Genomic DNA, 16,258 nt, shown 5'->3' on the forward strand with positions numbered 1-16,258 from the left:
TGCGGTGGAGGAGGAAACCCACAGCCAGACAGATGAAGCGACTCTTCTTGGGCCAAGCAAAGAAGAAAGAGGTGGAACGAGAGCTCCAGGTTCCTGATCCCCAGGCCTTTCCGTGAGTACTGCAGTCTATGCAGGCCTTGTCAGGGGTCTTCATAGCCCCACACCACCCTCCTCCAGGGCAGGTCACAGCTCTGAGAGCCCTGCAGGCAGGTGGCTGTCACTGGGGCCAGGAAAACTCACCAGCCTGGAGCCAGATCTGTTCCAGCGTGGTCCACAGCTGCATGGGACCCTGCTTCAGGATGGAGCTGGGCACAGTCAGCTCTGACATGGCCTCCTCTAGCCGGGAGGCTGCGATGGATGATGCCCGCCGAGAGCCTGCAGAGCAAGAGGGGAGGCGGCTGAGCAGTCGCAAACCAGCTCGTGGACGCACTGGGAAGGGCCCTCCTTTGTACCCTCAGCCACGGCTGGGATGAGGAGCTTAGGAGGGGCAGCCAGGCAGCAAGCCCACTCCTAGGAGTCTATCACTGAAGAAGACAGTCCTAAATGTTGGCAAAGGTGCCTGGAGTACTGAAAACAGAAATGACCCGAATGTCCAACAAGGGGAGTGATTCAAAATACGTGCGGGTATCATCATCCAAAACCCCGCAGCCATCACACTAATGGCGCAGAAATACGGAGATGGACGCAGAAGGATGCTCACGGCACACAGGTGAAAAAAAAAAGCAAGCTGGAAAATGGTACGATCACATTTTTCTAAGAAAGAAATAGGGGCCTGGGAAAAAGGTCTGAAAGGCCATTATTAAGGTCTGGGTGGTGAGACTGGAGGATTTTTCTCTTCTCCCTTCTCTTTGCTTTGTTTTCACAGGTACATATTATTATTTCTTCCATAGGAAGTTCCCTTTTGAGGCTGCGCTGTGCTAAATCCTTGGGTAGCAGCGGCTCGGGCCGGACCCTGTGTGCTGTGGAGAACCTCCCCCGTGGCAGTTCTGGGTGACTCGGGTCCTGCTCAGGATATATAAGCCATGGACATTTATGCTTCACATGCAGGTGAAACGTGAGCACTTTTTTTTCCTCTCTCTCTCTCAGGGGCAATAAAGGCTCCAATCAACTCAGGAGACCTTGGGGCACACCACGGATGGTTTCGGTTTCTGAGCCGGGTGCATGTGGAGCCCTACTCATTTGTTCATGGTTTGTCCCCCCTTCTCTGCGAGGGTGCCATGCCCTCCTTCACCGTTCCCTCTTTGGAGTCAGCAGCTCCACAGTTAGCCCAGTGCCCTTCGGATGTGCCTGGAAGTCAGGTGCGGGGCTAGTCATGGGCAATCAGCTCCATCAGGGACGACAAAGGTGCAACCTGGCTCATGTCCACAGAAGTGGACAGAATAAGCAATGCCACCAAATACAACTCCCTCACACTCCGTTCCTGTGACTAGTTCTTCTTTCTGTGCCTTTGCTGTTCTGCTTTCATCAGTCCTCATTTGAAAGAGTCCACTCTGGGCTTAGAGTTGTAAACTGACGCTCAGCTCATTCCTTTCTAATTGACTCTGTCTACTAAGGACACTTCAGTGGTAGACCCTTAGCCTAGAGGGAGACAGTTTCTGGGCTCTACAGCTGTTCCTCCACCCTGGCTCTCCTCTCTGCACCGCCCCCCCCCACCCCCGCTTGCCTGCTTCAGCTGCTCACTTCCCACCCCAGAGCCAGGACGGGTGGGAAGGTGCCAGACAGGTGCCCAACGGCAGCTCCTTAGCTCCTCAGCACTAGGCTCTGGGGCTGCCCCTGGCTGGGAGCGGGGTGGGTTTGGCCAGGCCAGGCAGATGCCACTCTCCCCGTTCGTGCTCAGGCTGGGACAGTGGACCCACATGGACAGCTGCCCATGGGCACGTTCTTACCAGAGTCTGCGTCATGGGCATCAGGCAGAGTCAGGTGCATGCCGCTCTGCTTCTTCAAGGTGACGCCCTCGCCGAGGCTCCCATCCTTTTCCAGGCCTCTGAAAGGCAAGGGAAGGCCAGGCCCCGATGAGGTGGAGGGCTGGCAGGGAGAATAAGGGAGCCTTATGCCAGGCAGGCTCCGGAGCTGAGAGTTTAGGCCTGGGAACTGAGTCAAAGCTGGGACCACTAGGAAGGATGGAGACCATCAGAGTGGCAGAACACATCAGAACTCAGGCTTGGGGTTCTAGAATCTGGCTCACTCTAGCAGCTACAATGACATGCTGTGAATCCCCAGCATGTGTGTACACACACACACACACACACACACACACACACACACACACACACACTGCCACTGTGTGCCCGGGGGGTCATCAGTCTCCCTGCTATTCCTTAATGCCACCACATTTCATCCCCACAGCTTACATTTGCTCACGCTGCTGCCGCCAAGAATGTTCTTGCTATTCTTCTGGTCCACCCAAAACCCTCCATCCTTTACAACTCAGCCCAGTGCCCTTCACCCATCCAGACAGCCTCCGGTGGCTCCAGGACCCCTCATGGGTGCCTCCTCCCTTGCCCTCCGTCAGCATGCAGCCAGCAGCACGTGGGTTAGAAACTCTCCCTCCTCTGAAGTGTGTGATGCTAGAAGCTCCCCCAGGCCAACAGGAGGTTTCTGCTACCTTTTGCTCCCCTCACAATGTCTAGCGGAGTGCCAGGCACAGTGCTGGCACCAAGGTCTGGCTCCCAAGGAAAGCCTGGCCTTCACGGGCCACCAGAAATGCCCCCAGCCCACCCCCCAGGGAAGGAAGCCCCAGATGCCACTCTGCCTCAGGCCACCAGGGTGGCCCCAGAAGAGCCGGCGGCGGGGGGGGGGGGGGCGGCTGGGGTGGCAGATAAACAAGCATGGTAATCTCCCCAGGTCCTCGAGGCTCCCACACTGCTAGAGAGGTTCCTCTTTTCTCAGACTGGGAGGTGGGGCAGCCTCCAGCTCAGAAAGGCAGCACAGCCCCAAGCCACCCCTGCCCACTTCTGGGGTCGCCCTTGAACCTAACTGGGGAAGCTTAGAGAAGGCCAAAGTGGAAATGGCAGGAGAGAAGGCAAGCCCAGCCTGGGGCCAGAGGCTTCTTCCCTTCACCGGGGTGCCCAGACGATGGTCCCACCAAGAATGCCAGGGCCCCGTCCTTGCCCATTTAAACTCGGGCTCACACTGGCTTGGGCTGGGGCCTGCGGGTGCATGGCCATCATGCAGACATGAGAGGAAACCTTCCACAAAACACAGTGGACCCAGGCTGGTGCCTTTCCTCCCCACCCTCCTCCACTCCCGGGAGGCACCAGAGTGCAGTGCCGAGGAGCCAGAGACGCGGGCCACCCCTCCTCGGCTGTGTGACCATCAGCAAAGCTACTGAGCCAGCCATTGTAAGCCTTAGTTTTCTCATCTTGTTACTGTGTGCAGTAATCCACAGGGGAGGTCGGTCTAACGAGTTTCCGCGAGGAATACCGGAGGGAGGTGGGACAGCTTCTTGTCCCACCGGCCCTCCCAGCCCCCGACAGGGACACCCCTAGGGCTCTGGAAACAGCCCATCTCAGGGATCTTTTGCCACTTGAGTCTAGGCCAACGTACAGCATCGCTCCTGCCCTGAAGAACCCGGTGGCCAGGTGCGGAGGAGAACCCATGATGAGCCCTTAGAAAGACCTAGTTCAAGAGGGTTGAGCTGAAGCGTCAGAGGCGGGGTGACTGCAGGCTCCGCGAAGGCAGGCATCTGAGCAGGGCCAAGGGGGTGTGGCCTGGCCTGAGTGGAGCAGAGGAAGGCCCGCGGGTGGGGGTGGGGGGAATGGCAGGCCAGACCTTCAGGCTGTGGATTCTGGCCTCTGTCCTCAGCTGCCCCAAACCAGATTTCACAAGTCCTAGTTTCTGCTCTGTGGCTCCAGGTTCAGAAAGCAAGCCCCCCATTCTGTGGAAAGCCAAGAGGATATAGCATCCCGCCCTCTGGTCCTAGCAATTTCACTCCAGATAGCTGGCCCAGCTGAGCCCTACCCCGCCCTGGGTGGGGAGCTATGGGAGGTTCCCCAAAAGAGGTGCCTATGGAACCCAGGAGGAGCTCCACTGGGCCTTCATATCAGAGATGAGTGTGTGGGTGGTGACTTAAAAAGACCCCAGCGTGAACCTACAGCCCCAGCCCCTGCGAGAACAGATCTGCTGCCTGAACGGGAGGCACAGGGCGGGGGCCCACATGCCGGGAGACAGGGCCACAGCTCAGAGGGGCCCTGCCAAGACCACCTGGATGAGCAGGCAACCCGCCATCCAGCCAAGGGGAAGTCCCTGCCACCTCCAAGGACCAGCTCCTCTCCGTAAGGGGAGCCAGACTGTGGACCTGCCCGAGTGGCTGCAGCCAGTGAGCGGCTGGGCAAGGAGCATCTCAGGGCAGGTCCCCCTCACACCAGAGTCTGGGCCTCACCCCGACATCACCCAGCGGCCAGACAGCTCCCCATTCCCTTTCTGAAAAGTCCCAGAGCCTCCTTCCGGCAGCTTCCACTCACTGGGTCCTGCTCTGCCCTGGAATCTCCCAGGCCTTCCGGCAGCTTCCACTCACTGGGTCCTGCTCTGCCCTGGAATCTCCCAGGCCTTTCAGAGGCCTTCAAAGAGAGGCAGACCCTACTTTGCCCAAGGGTTTTAACCCCGTTGGATTACCCTGGGGCCTCCTCTGTAAATTTCACCATTAGAGAGGCATGCCTCTGGGGACTGTGAAAGCCTTCTGGGCTCCCAGGGTCCTGTGAAAATGCAAACACATCTACCAGAGGGGGTCTTCTGGGAGATGACACAGTTAGCAATTCCAGGGAAGGGGAGGGGGTGAGCACCAGGCGAGCAGGACGATGCGGTGCACCTGCCTGGCACAAGGCTCTTTTCTGCTTTGGGCTACAGTGTCCAAGGGGATTTGAGCAAAGACTTTCAGCAGCTTCAACTGGACAAGAATGCCTGGTCTGGCCCAGGAAAAACCTGGAGCCCAGGTTGGGGACTGTGGTGGGAGACAGGATGCATGGAGACGGTGGGTGAGTCGGGGGTGGGGTGAGGAGGTGGGGCAGGCCCTTCAGGAACTCAGCTTCCTCCTCCTCTTCTAGCTTCCAAATGAAGCCAGGAAGCAGCACCGGGCTCAGGAGGGCTGGCACTCAGGGACCCAGGTTCAAGCCCCAGCACGACCATTTACCAGGTGAGTGACTCTGGCAAATTCTAGAAGGTCTCGGAGTCTTAGTTTCCCTCCTGGGCTGAAAGTAAAGTCTGACAGCGTTTTAAGATACGAGCGGCCATCCCAGTGCCTGGCCCAGACGCTCAATAATGACTTCCTTCTTACTCCTCTGAACTTCCGCTTCCTGAGCAGGGTCCTTCTGTCCTCACAGAGGATTGTCAAAAGGTTAAAATTAGCCTACGGATGTAAAAGGCCCCAGAAGCAGCAAGTAGCACACTCTGATTCAAATACCGTCACCAGCCCCAGGCATCATGGCCATTCGGCTGTGGGCTGTTGCCTGGGCAGCCACCCCCCGCCAGTGCTGTCATCCACCCCCTGGGCAATCCCCGGGGATGACGACAGCCACTCACCCCATCTGGGAGAAGCTGTACAGGGTCTGCCACAGCCGCAGCATTTGTCTGCAGGTCACGAGGGCTTCCTCTGGGCCTTTCAGTACCTGCTCCAGCTTCACCTTGGTGAACATCAGGCTGCGGGGCGGGACAGTGGCAGTTAGCATGAGCCTGGCTTTCCTCCCAGGTTAGGACCCCAAGGGATTCTGCCCCACCATTCTGCCAGTCCCCCTCACCCACTTGGCCTCCCGTCGTAGACCCTCCTGCCCCAGCCTCTGAAGCACTGTCAAGTGTGGCTACGAGTCTTGCTTTGTTGGTTCTTCCTTCCCACACCCACAGCATGCACTGTCCTCAATGAATATGTGGCCATCCTTGTATTTCCACGCCCCACAGGGCCCCGATGGGCCCTGTATACCAGAGACAGACGCAGAAGGCAACTCTTAATCAAGGCAAGAAGCTAAGCAAGGAACTGGCAAAGAAATGTCCCCTAAAGGGCAGCACACAGTAAGTGCTCAATTAACATCTCCTCAGTTGAACTGCAGACTGTTTCCTGACCCTGGATACATGAGGACAGTCAATTCTTTATCAAAGAATTCTTCACTGGATTTCCAAAAATGGCCAGCTCCCCTTATATGTGCAATAGGATTAAAGTGCCACCAGATCCTATCTGGTCACCATTTAGAACACAGTCACTCCGCAAAGGGAGAGAGCAACCTCACAGTCTCTTTTAACTAGAAAACTGGGAGTCCTCTGAGGTCAGGATGGTGTGGGATGTGGGGATGTGGCCCTGATGGGGGCTGGGAGGAGAGGGAAGGGGCCGGCCCCACCAGAAGGCAGGACCACAGGAGGGGGGCCGACTACTTCCTCCCTCTGCCTTGGACACAGCAGAGACCATCAGAACACTGCTCATCAGAACCAGGGTGGGGGGCCTGGGCATTCTGCCGTGCCAGGTTTTGGCCCTTCAGTTGTCGGGGAGTACTGGGGTCCCAGGGGAGGGAGGGTCAATGCAGCTGGAGACACTCAGGAAATTCAAGGCAGTGGCAGTTTACTAACGGCTATGAAAGTCCTGCATTCTTTATACCGTGGGTCCTGCCAGGCGCACTGATGCACACCAGCTGCCTGGGCAGTGGTGAACTTGGCTGAGCCACTGAGGCCCAAACAAGGCTGTGACTCCGGTTCTCACCGGGTGGTGAGCAGTGAGGCCTTTTCATCCTGGCATCGCTGTTGGACAAACGCACGTGACTGCCAGGCCCTGTACTTGATCGCTGCCTGGTGGTTCTGCTGGCCCATGTGAGGTTGGCACACAGGCCCTCGCAGAGGCTGAGTCCTGCATCCACACAGCGCGCATCCTGTGATCCGAGGCTGCAGGCACCATACGGGGAGGCCAGCCTCCGACTGCGAGCTTTCCCCTCTGACCTTCTCCCTCACTCGGAGCCCCGCCCTCCAGCCTCACCTCTCCATGTTCATGCCCCCTCAAGTCTGACCTTAAATTCCACCTTCCCAGACGCTCAGGATGCCTTGTGCCCTTCTTAAAACATCTCCTAATGAATCGCCCAGCTGGCCTACAAAGTCCCAAGGGTAGAAAGCATGGTCCTCACAGCGTGGAATGCATGGGCCTGGGCAGGAATGTGGTCTCTGCATCTTGGTGGGCAGCTGCTGGGGAACACGGGCCCTGCCATCCCTACTCTCCCCTCCTGGATTCTCGAAGGGTCCCAACACCCTGTAAGTATTAGGAGCCTCTGCTTTAGGAATTTGGAGTAGAAGACACAATTTCAGCCTTCAAGGTAACCACTGGTGCTAAAAATGACAAAAGTGCCCAGATAATCAGGTGCAGATCATCAGGTGGTAATCAGGTGGATCAGATTCAGTGCAGGGAAGGTAGAGATAAGGGATCTTGCTGGGGCTGGTGTGTGATGAAAAGGAGGGTGGGGGGGGGCAGGGTTGGGAGTTGGGGGAGAGAGGTGAAGAGTTGGGAAGTGGGGGGAACCAGACGCTGGAGCAGCTGCTGCTGAGTGAAAACCCCTTCCTGCAGACATGGGGAACATCCAGGCTCAAGTCAAGTCAAGAACATCTAGGCAGGGCCACTCAGGGCTGGGCTAGGCTGCTTCCCGGGACAGTTCCCTGGGCAGCCCAGCCCGGAAGCACTCCCCTAGCACCCCATCTCCCCCGACATGCCTCCTCTTCAGCTCCTCTCTGCTAGGCCCCTTCCCCCTCCGGCTCTCTGCATCCCAGAGAGCCAGCATGAGCGGCAGACCCGACCACACCATGCGCCTAGAACAGAAGTGGCTGCAAGCTGAGCTGGCAGACAGTGACTTCTACCAACACAGGCTGTTATCCTCGCGGCTGCTGACATTCCATTAGCGTGAGTGACCCAGCATGGAATTTCTCAACCAAACCACATCCTTTCTGGGCTGGGGCAAGCGCTCCAACAGGCAGTCACCCTCTGGTCGCATCCTGGATCTGGGAGGCTCCAGATTAGCTCCTGAGATTTCCTTAGTTTCACAGCTGAGCACGCCCAAGAGGGATCTTCCTCAATAAAGAAACCTGCCCGGACTGTCCATGACATCAATCCAAATGCTTTTGTGCAGCGACCTTCCATTCCTGCCACTCCCCCCCATGCCCTTGGGTGCCCGGGTGCTGCTCATATGGGTATTAGCAGCAACCTGAACTGGGGGACAGGCTCCTGGACTCATCTGTGCCCTGCTGCACATCATCGCCCTTGCTGGGGACACACCCTTCCCCTCCAGCTTCCAGCCAGCTCCTAAGCAGAGATCACCCTCGGACTTTCTGTATGTCCCCATGGGGGCTGTACACACACCCCTCCAGGATACTCTTCACTCTGTTGGACTTGGTCATCTGCACACCTGCTGGCATGCCTCTAATTCACCACTGGGCTCCCTCCCCTCCCCTTCTCTGTTGCAGTACAGGGCTCCCTCTCTATCCTGTGTGCCGGGATGCACGGGGGGCCTGGTTCTTCCTACAACAGTACGAGAAGGCTGGCTGAGCGCTGGTGGGCCACTGTGGCTGGTGGGCGACACTTCCCAGCCCATGCAACACGCCGGAGCCTCACCGAACACGGTGCTTCCAGGCAGGGCTTTGGGGAAGCTGCTGGCCATGGGGGCTGGGGGATGCAGGGGGCGAGCCTGGGCTCCCCACCCCTTCAACCAGCCCAGCCCCTGGCAGGCCTGTCTCATATACCAAATGAATCTAAAACATCATTTGAAGAAAAGATTCCGAGACTTTAAAAAAACCCACTGTCTTAATTCAGTGGTTCTAGTCCCCCTCAGAGAAGCCCCAGCATGATCACCCCTGCCCTTCTCTGAATAGTCAGGAGTCTTTGCTTGGCATTTAATTACGTAATCTATATCTCTAGATATTATCTATTTATGTACATTATCATTATCGATATACTCATCTTTTTGCCACATAGGCTTATGAGTTTAATCACGAAGATACATTCCTATCGAGCATTTTTAAATTCAGATAATCTAGAAATAGTCTGCGACCAGCCCTGCCTACAGATGGGAAAACCACCATCTATTCTGTCCTGTGTCCTGCCATGCATCTCCACCTGGATGGCAGGGACTTGTCGGCCAGGGCCCTGCTTCCCGCCACATCAGGGTCCTCCCCGCCTCTCCAGGGCCCGGCACACAGCTGAGCACACAGTGTCTACTTAATTTTGTGAAGATATGTGTTGGTACAACCATCTGGCCACATTCGGGGTCTCGCAATCCGTTTTAAATCTGATTTCTGACACCGCCACTTCCCACTGCTGGGTCCTGCTTAGGAAGGAGGGGAGGAATCTGTTTGCTCGATGCCTCATCACTGCAGAGCGGGTTATGGTGCCTCACAATGAGCAAAGTGCCGGCCAAGTCCATTTTTAGCTGTCTGGAAGTCAAGTTTTACAGGGCCTGGGGAGGAGCAGGGAGAGTTCTGGGCAGGACGTGAAGGCGTCTGGCTCCTTAGGACTCAGGGTCTTCATTGAGGAGGACAGTCACCTGGGCAGAGCCAAAAGCACAACCAAGGAGGGTCCCTGAGACCGGAAGGCCCGGGATATGGGCCTCTATGGGCCCTCTCACGCCCGGACGAGAGCCATTCTGGGAGAGGGATGGCCACACTGCTGACCCTGCACGGTGATGTCGTTCAGAGTTGGATGCACACTGGCCCAGGAGTGAGAAACCCGAGCCAGAGTCCCAGCTCCACTGTCACCCAGCAGGGCATGTCACAGGTTCCAGTGAAATCGGAGTGACGTCTCCCACCAGATGAACTGCAATGACCTAAACGCAGCCGCTGAGAAACGCACAGCTGCACTCAGTCCTCAAGCACAGGCTGGCCCTGAGGCTGTGGGAAGGGACTCCTGCTCCCAAAGTGCAGGCCTAGCAGACCCGGCAAAGCGATTTCTAGGCCTCGTGTCTTGGAAGGCTCTCAGAAAGCCCCCGACCTCTGGGGCCTGTTTGACAAGGCAGGCGGTACTCCTCGTGGCTCCTGGGACTGAAGAAGGGTGCGGTGGAGGCGGTGGATGCAGGCCCAGCCTACTAGGTCCAGGTGAAGTGGCCGTGGCCGTAACCCCCTCTTGCGGGCACTTCCCTGTTTGTTAAGCTGTGGAGGCCCGTGTGGAATAAACACCGAGGTCTTACAGGACTGAGGGCCCTTCCCACGCCTTGCATCCGAAGGCAGATGTGAAAGTGAGTGTTCTCTCTGCAGAAGAGGAAGGAGCAAGAGTCCTTGTAAACACACCATGTGCTCTGTCCCCCCCCCCCTCCAGGGGGGAGGCTGCTAGGGCTACCGAAGGAGTCCTGGGTCCTGGATTCCACAGTCCCGCCCAATCGAAGTGGCAGGTGTGCCCTGGTCCTCGTAGGGAGGCCCAGTGAGACCACAAGGCCACTCTCCAGGAGCTCACGCCCTCCCTAAGAATGCCACCAGAGCTTGCATAGTCCACCTTGGCCACCTCATGCCCAGGCTCGGGGCTCCCTCTGCCACCACCCCCACCACACACTCATCCACCGCCGTGCTCTGGTCAAGGCGGGGACCTACCACCTCCCGTGTCACCTGCACGGTCCAGCACGCTGGGGGCACAGGCAGGCACTCAGCCCACCTGAATAGGACCAGCCCCTGCTAGACCATGAAGCACCTCAGCCTTGAGGGGTCTGTCTGCCTTTGGATGAGCCCTCCTCCTGGAGAGGGGAGAGATGGAGACCAGCGAGGCCGGCGTCTCTGGGTGTTCCCACACAGCATCTCTGCCCATCTGCCCAGCCGCTCGGGCCAGGGGCTGATGGAGGAAGTTCTTGGGGGATGCACGGTCAGCCTGGCATCTGCTGCCTTCTCCTCCTCCCTCCCTGCCTGGCCCCTGACCCTGGGGCAGGATCAGCCTGCTAATGATTTGTCAAAAGGATTACGATTTGGAGCCGTTCCCACCTGAGGCAAAGACAGATCATTTTTTCCCCCACTGCCGTAAAGAAGAGATATCTTAGGGTGAGCCTCCTCAAAACTGGGTGAACACGAGCCCTTCCAAAAAAAAAAAATATTTGTGGAAAAGAATTATTTAGTAAATAGGGGATATATTTGGGAAGATGGCTCGAGCTAAGCAAGCACTGTCCGGGGGTCACAGGTCATCTTGTCCATTTCTCCCTTTCCAGGAGCCTCGGATCATTCTCTCCTGTGTCCCCTCCCTGGCTGCCTCCCACAGCACCCGGCTCCTGGTGCTAGGGGAGTATGTGAGGAGCAGAGGCGGCTGCACGGAAGGGCCTGGGCTGTGTGGGGCGCAAGCACAATGGGTTCACATTTTGCCTTTCCTCTTCCTGGAAACGGCTCCCTATAAAATCACGCAGCACATGCAGTACACGCCCGAGCGCAGCCACCTCCGGCCCATGGCTCGCTCCCCAGCAAACGGGAGCTGGTGCTGAAACAACCGTGGGCACGGGACAAAAGCAGGTACACGCCCAGGCCCCGGCACCTTCCGGTCATGGCACCACCCAGGAAGGCCTGCTGGGAGGACGAGGGGCAACAGAGCCCTAGAGAGGCGGTCCTGACGCACAGCCACCCCACAAGCCAGGTCTCCCCGGCCCACGCCGTCACTGCGCGTCTTCCCTAGCAGACCCTGTGCCCGGCAGGGACCACGTCTTTCTTATCTTTGCACCCCCAGTGACGGACCTAACGTCACTCAACAAATCTTTTGTTGAATAACAGGAGGAGTTTGAGCCACAAGGGCTCCCGGAGGCCTGGGGAGCTGCGGGCGTTCCCGGGATCAGAGAAGTCCAAGGAAGAGAGGCTGCAGCGTCCTGTGGAACTGTCCATTCTTCCTGGTCCCACCAGGCCCATGCGTCTGGCTCCTGGCCATCGTGGGAGCCCCCCAGAGTGGGGGAGGGCATGGCGACAGGTGTGGCAAATGCACCCAAGGGGCAATTATCTCTTTACAGGACAGTAATTAGTAATTCCGCCCGATGGCTGCGCGGTGCTGTTTTAATGAAGAGTTCTATTTTTACAGAAAACACATAATTGAGTGAAAAGCAGGCTATTCTTTGAGTCAGGCGGCCACGCCTCTGGAAGGTCTAACTTCCTGGGGCTGGGAGGCCAGAGCCTGCACACCGCACGGAGAAACGCAGGGAATGGGCCATTCTTCGCGCCCCGCGTCCAGCTGGGTGCTGAGAAGCAGGCTCCACGTCGGATGACCCAAGTTCAAACCCTGGTTTCCCCTTCTTCTAGCCATGGGGCCTCCGGGGCAAGTCCTTTTACCTTCTCAGAACTTCAGTTTTGTATCCGTAAAATGGGAATGACAGTATCTGTACACCTGGGGGTGGGGGTGGGGCTGTTCTGGGGGGAAAAAATGTGCAGAAAGGCCTAGCGGGGGGGGGGGCTCGCACTTCATAAAGTGCCCAATCCAGGTTTGCCCCACTTGCCATCATTTACCCAGGCCCAATCGCGTACAGCTGCTTATTTAGGCCCTTGTTTGGAGGGGGGGGGGGGGGGGGGGGGGGGGGGGGTTGTTCTTCCTCCCCGGGTCCCTGAGAAGATGGGGACTTAATGCTTGTGGAGTGTCCAGAGCAGAACTGCCAACCGAGAGCAAGCACCGGGCGTCCTGCTCTCTTATTATTACCGAAGCTCGTGGGGTTCAGGCAGCTCAGGGCTGTTCAGCCTGCCCGCCACCTGGCTTGGGTTCTAGCCCCCGCTCTGTACCAGCTGTCTGACCTTGAGATGCCATCTAGCTTTTAGCTTTCCCAGTTTTTTCAAGTACGAGGGCTGTAAAGAGCAGAAAATAAACACACCCAAGCAAGAAAACAGGGTAAGTGGAGTGAAGGCTGCAAGAAGCCAACATCTGTGTGGGGTCCTTCCTTCCCCGCAGAGCAACGAACTAAACCACTCCCACGGTCTACCCATCGGAGGGTCTACTGGGGTGCGCTGGGTGTCCAGCCGTGGGGCCCCCGCAGGGAGCAGGCGGGGGCGGGGTGTAGGCCACAGTCTCTGCTCCAAAGGCGCTCTCACCCACAAGGGGAAGTTCAATCAGTGTATGTAAGGCAATCAGGAAACAAACCAGAAGAGAATCCAGTGCTCAATCGAGCAGTGCAGTTTTCAGTTTTGGCCAACCGGGATGAGGGGTGGGAGGCTTCTAGGCAAAGTCGAACGGGTGGGCTGGCCCAGCGGGGGTGATGGCTTGGAGCGGGTGCAGAGGCCCCACCCCTAGGACAGGATGGGGGCAGGGAAGGAGCGGGCCCTCTGGAAGGAGTCAGCCCACCCCCTCACCCCCATTCGGGCTGGAGTCACCTGGCTCCAACACCTGGCTCTACCCAGTGGCCCAGGAAGCCAGGCGGGTGCAGGGCGACACATGTCGCACACACTCCTCCAAATTCCACGCCTCTGGGAGACTCCACCAGGGAAAATAACTGGTTAAACTCACACACATGCTCTTTGAGGGTCTTATTTTAAAGTGACTCCAACAGGTGACCTCCCTGAAAGGCAGAGGGCCAGAGTGAAGCCCACCTTTCTCGCCCTCCTAGAGACTAACCCCCAACATGGAAGGGACCCTGACGGCGGCTCTTAGCCCTAAAAACCAATGATTTCCCCTTGGGTCTGGGGGCATTAACTGACCTATGTCCCCTCATCCTTTGAGGCTCACACTGATCCACCACCTTTTAATGAATTCATTCAAAATGAACTAACTTTGAAGTATGAAACATCAACAGCCAGCAAGCTTCTGCTTCCAGAAATGAGCCCCTCCTTGCTTCAAAGGCCCTGCCCCCGCCTGGAGAACAGCCTCAGGGCATTTCTGAGAGTGAGCCTGCACCTAAGCACGCCTGTGGCTGGCTGGATGGCTAAGCATTCTTATCTGTGCTGACCCACGGCTGACCCAGCAGGCCTCCAGGCCCTGCTTCCTTCAGCTGCCGCCTACCTCCAGTTATCTCCAGCTGACTCTCCAAACACAAACGCAGGATCTTGACAGATAAGAACACAAACCCTGCAGAGCCCTTCCATGACCATTCAGGAACTTCCAGAGAGAAGGTCTAGGTAGAAGAAAGGTAGGGTCCCAGCCTGGTATAAATCACCGAGAAGCAAACACCTTGGTCTTGATCTGTAACCTCTGCCCAGGGAGCAGAACCCTGGGGGACCCAAAAACCACCCACTGCAGAGGGGAGGCCAGCCCTGCCTCATGGGGCGGAAAGGCTTTGTCTTGGGGCTGGGCCGCAGTGCCTGCCTCCAGCAAATGCTGTAGGCTGGGAGATCAGGGAGTGAGGATCAGGAAACAAAGAGCTAAAATCACTTCAAAACAAATTAAGAATTCCTTTGGGGAAAAACAACAACAACAAAACAACAACAAAACACTGCAAATAATACCTTCCTTTCCTCTTCCTGAAACCAAACAAGCTGGGTCATCAACCCTCCTGTCTGAGCATAAGCAGACTGGCAGGGGGAGACCGAGGCCCCTGACTGTAGTGTCCCACAGAGCAAGATCACAGGAGGCTCCACAGAACAACCAGCAAAGGGAAATTGCTGAATGTCAAACCAGCTTAGCTGATGAGGAACTGACCTTTGGGGAAGAAAGTGCCGGTGCCAGTGATTATGCCTGGCTTAGCACTTCCCTCAGCCCCAGGGCCTGCAAGTTTAACCCCTGGCTCTTGTCCTCAAGGTGGGGGAGCTGTGCTAGCCAGAAATGTTTAATGAATCCAGCAAAGTGATAAACTATGTTTGTGTTAATACCTTTGATTCCAGCCCCCTCACTGGAGTGTGGGTGTTGGTATTTTAAGTGTCTTTTTGATCTCCTACAAGTCCTTAATAAGAGCCTTCCAATAAACACACCAGGTTTAAGTCAGAAATGTTAACACAGTCCCGGGACTCTGATCCTTCTGCCTGGTGGAATGCACCAACAGAAATAACCTGAGAAAAAGGTGAGGCAGGCCAGGTAGATCAGAGAGGTGCCCTTGAGGCCACAGTTAGCCTCAGCCAGAACCAGCCAAGGTCTGGCCCCAGCTCAGCCTAGTTATCAGCTCAAACATTTTCCAAAACAGCCTAGGTTTCCTGGGGGAGATGGCTGTGTGATAGTTTGTTTACACACGGCGAGTTCCAGCTTGTGGAGAGGGCCATATTATTCCTGCGCTGGGAGCTCGGACACACCTTCCCCTAGGATCTCCCAAGCCCCACGGGACCTGGGCTGGGCCAGGCAGAAACTCCCGAAAGGGCCTGACGGGACCCCCAGGGTGGGGCGGGAGGAGGTGGTCTTGCCAGTTGCCTCCACTGCCACCCGCCACTCTACCCATGGTCTGGGTTTTTCAAAACCCAGTCTGGCCGGCTGCCAGGTCTGGGTGGGGGCGGTGACTGACAGGCTGGTTATTGGAAAGCTCCCATCATGAAGCCTAGGAATTTTGTTTGGTTACCATGGTGACCTTCACTACAAGCGCACTGACTAAAGCACAAGGAATCTGTTACCTAAAACCAGGGCCCCTGGAGCCCCAGCTTCAGGAGCCATGCTTATCAGTGGCCTGTTCGCCTTGACCCCATACCCCTGCCCCCACCCCTCCCCAGCCGAGCCTCCCAGCTGCCTGCCGAGGCCAGGACTAGCACAGGCAGCCGGGGAGCTCACACAGGAGGCGACCACGCACATTCCGGCCCGCCCGGGCCTGGCTTGGAAACCGGCTCTAAATAGGGAGTTTGCTGCCCCCCTGAGGACCCCTGCAGGCCGGCCAGGGACGGCCCGGCCAGCACACGTGTCCAGGGCTTAGTGGGAAGCCCTCAGGATCTCAGGATGCTGCGCAGGGTGTCTGGTTGCCCCCATGCCAGGTTCACGCTGTCCCCGCGGGGCTGTCGGTCTCTGCCTCATCACGTTTCTGCCTTTTATTTATTTTTTTTTTTTTAAGATTTTATTTATTTATTTGAGAGAGAGAGAGAATGAGAGAGAGAGAGCACGAGAGGGGAGAGGGTCAGAGGGAGAAGCAGACTCCCCGCTGAGCAGGGAGCCCGATGCGGGACTCGATCCCGGGACTCCAGGATCATGACCTGAGCCGAAGGCAGTCGCCCAACCAACTGAGCCACCCAGGCGCCCACGTTTCTGCCTTTTAAACCCAAGCTCCGTTAACCAAAGGGCATCCCGCAGCACGGAAATCAAGATCCTCTTTGCTTTGCTTTCTAATGCCTGAATTTAGGGGGATTTTCAGAAGTTCAGCTCCACAGGGCTGGGTTTTTCTCCAGCAGTGTTCAGCCGGCCTGGCGGAACGGTGGCCTCCCGTGCAGCTAAGGAGCTCCCACACCTCTCACGGGGCTTGCCGCCTCTGCCTGC

At 57.1% G+C, this 16,258-nt stretch overlaps 1 protein-coding gene across 3 annotated transcripts in view; it reads right to left on the reverse strand.

Annotated features, from left to right (window-relative positions):
- TTC7A (tetratricopeptide repeat domain 7A) overlaps positions 1-16,258 on the reverse strand; it is a 116,270-nt gene that overhangs the window by 21,482 nt on the left and 78,530 nt on the right. For all 3 annotated transcript variants that reach the window (XM_025868873.2, XM_025868875.2, XM_025868876.2), the window contains 3 exons: positions 5,518-5,634; positions 1,887-1,984; positions 241-375 (listed from right to left, as the gene is read on the reverse strand). In XM_025868873.2, the coding sequence (XP_025724658.1) occupies positions 241-375; positions 1,887-1,984; positions 5,518-5,634 (350 nt within the window). The remainder of the gene's footprint in view (positions 1-240; positions 376-1,886; positions 1,985-5,517; positions 5,635-16,258) is intronic.

Source organism: Callorhinus ursinus, unplaced genomic scaffold (assembly GCF_003265705.2).
Source record: "Callorhinus ursinus isolate GAN/ISIS: 27379988/994484 unplaced genomic scaffold, GSC_fseal_2.0 scaffold10, whole genome shotgun sequence".
Lineage (NCBI taxonomy): Eukaryota > Metazoa > Chordata > Mammalia > Carnivora > Otariidae > Callorhinus > Callorhinus ursinus.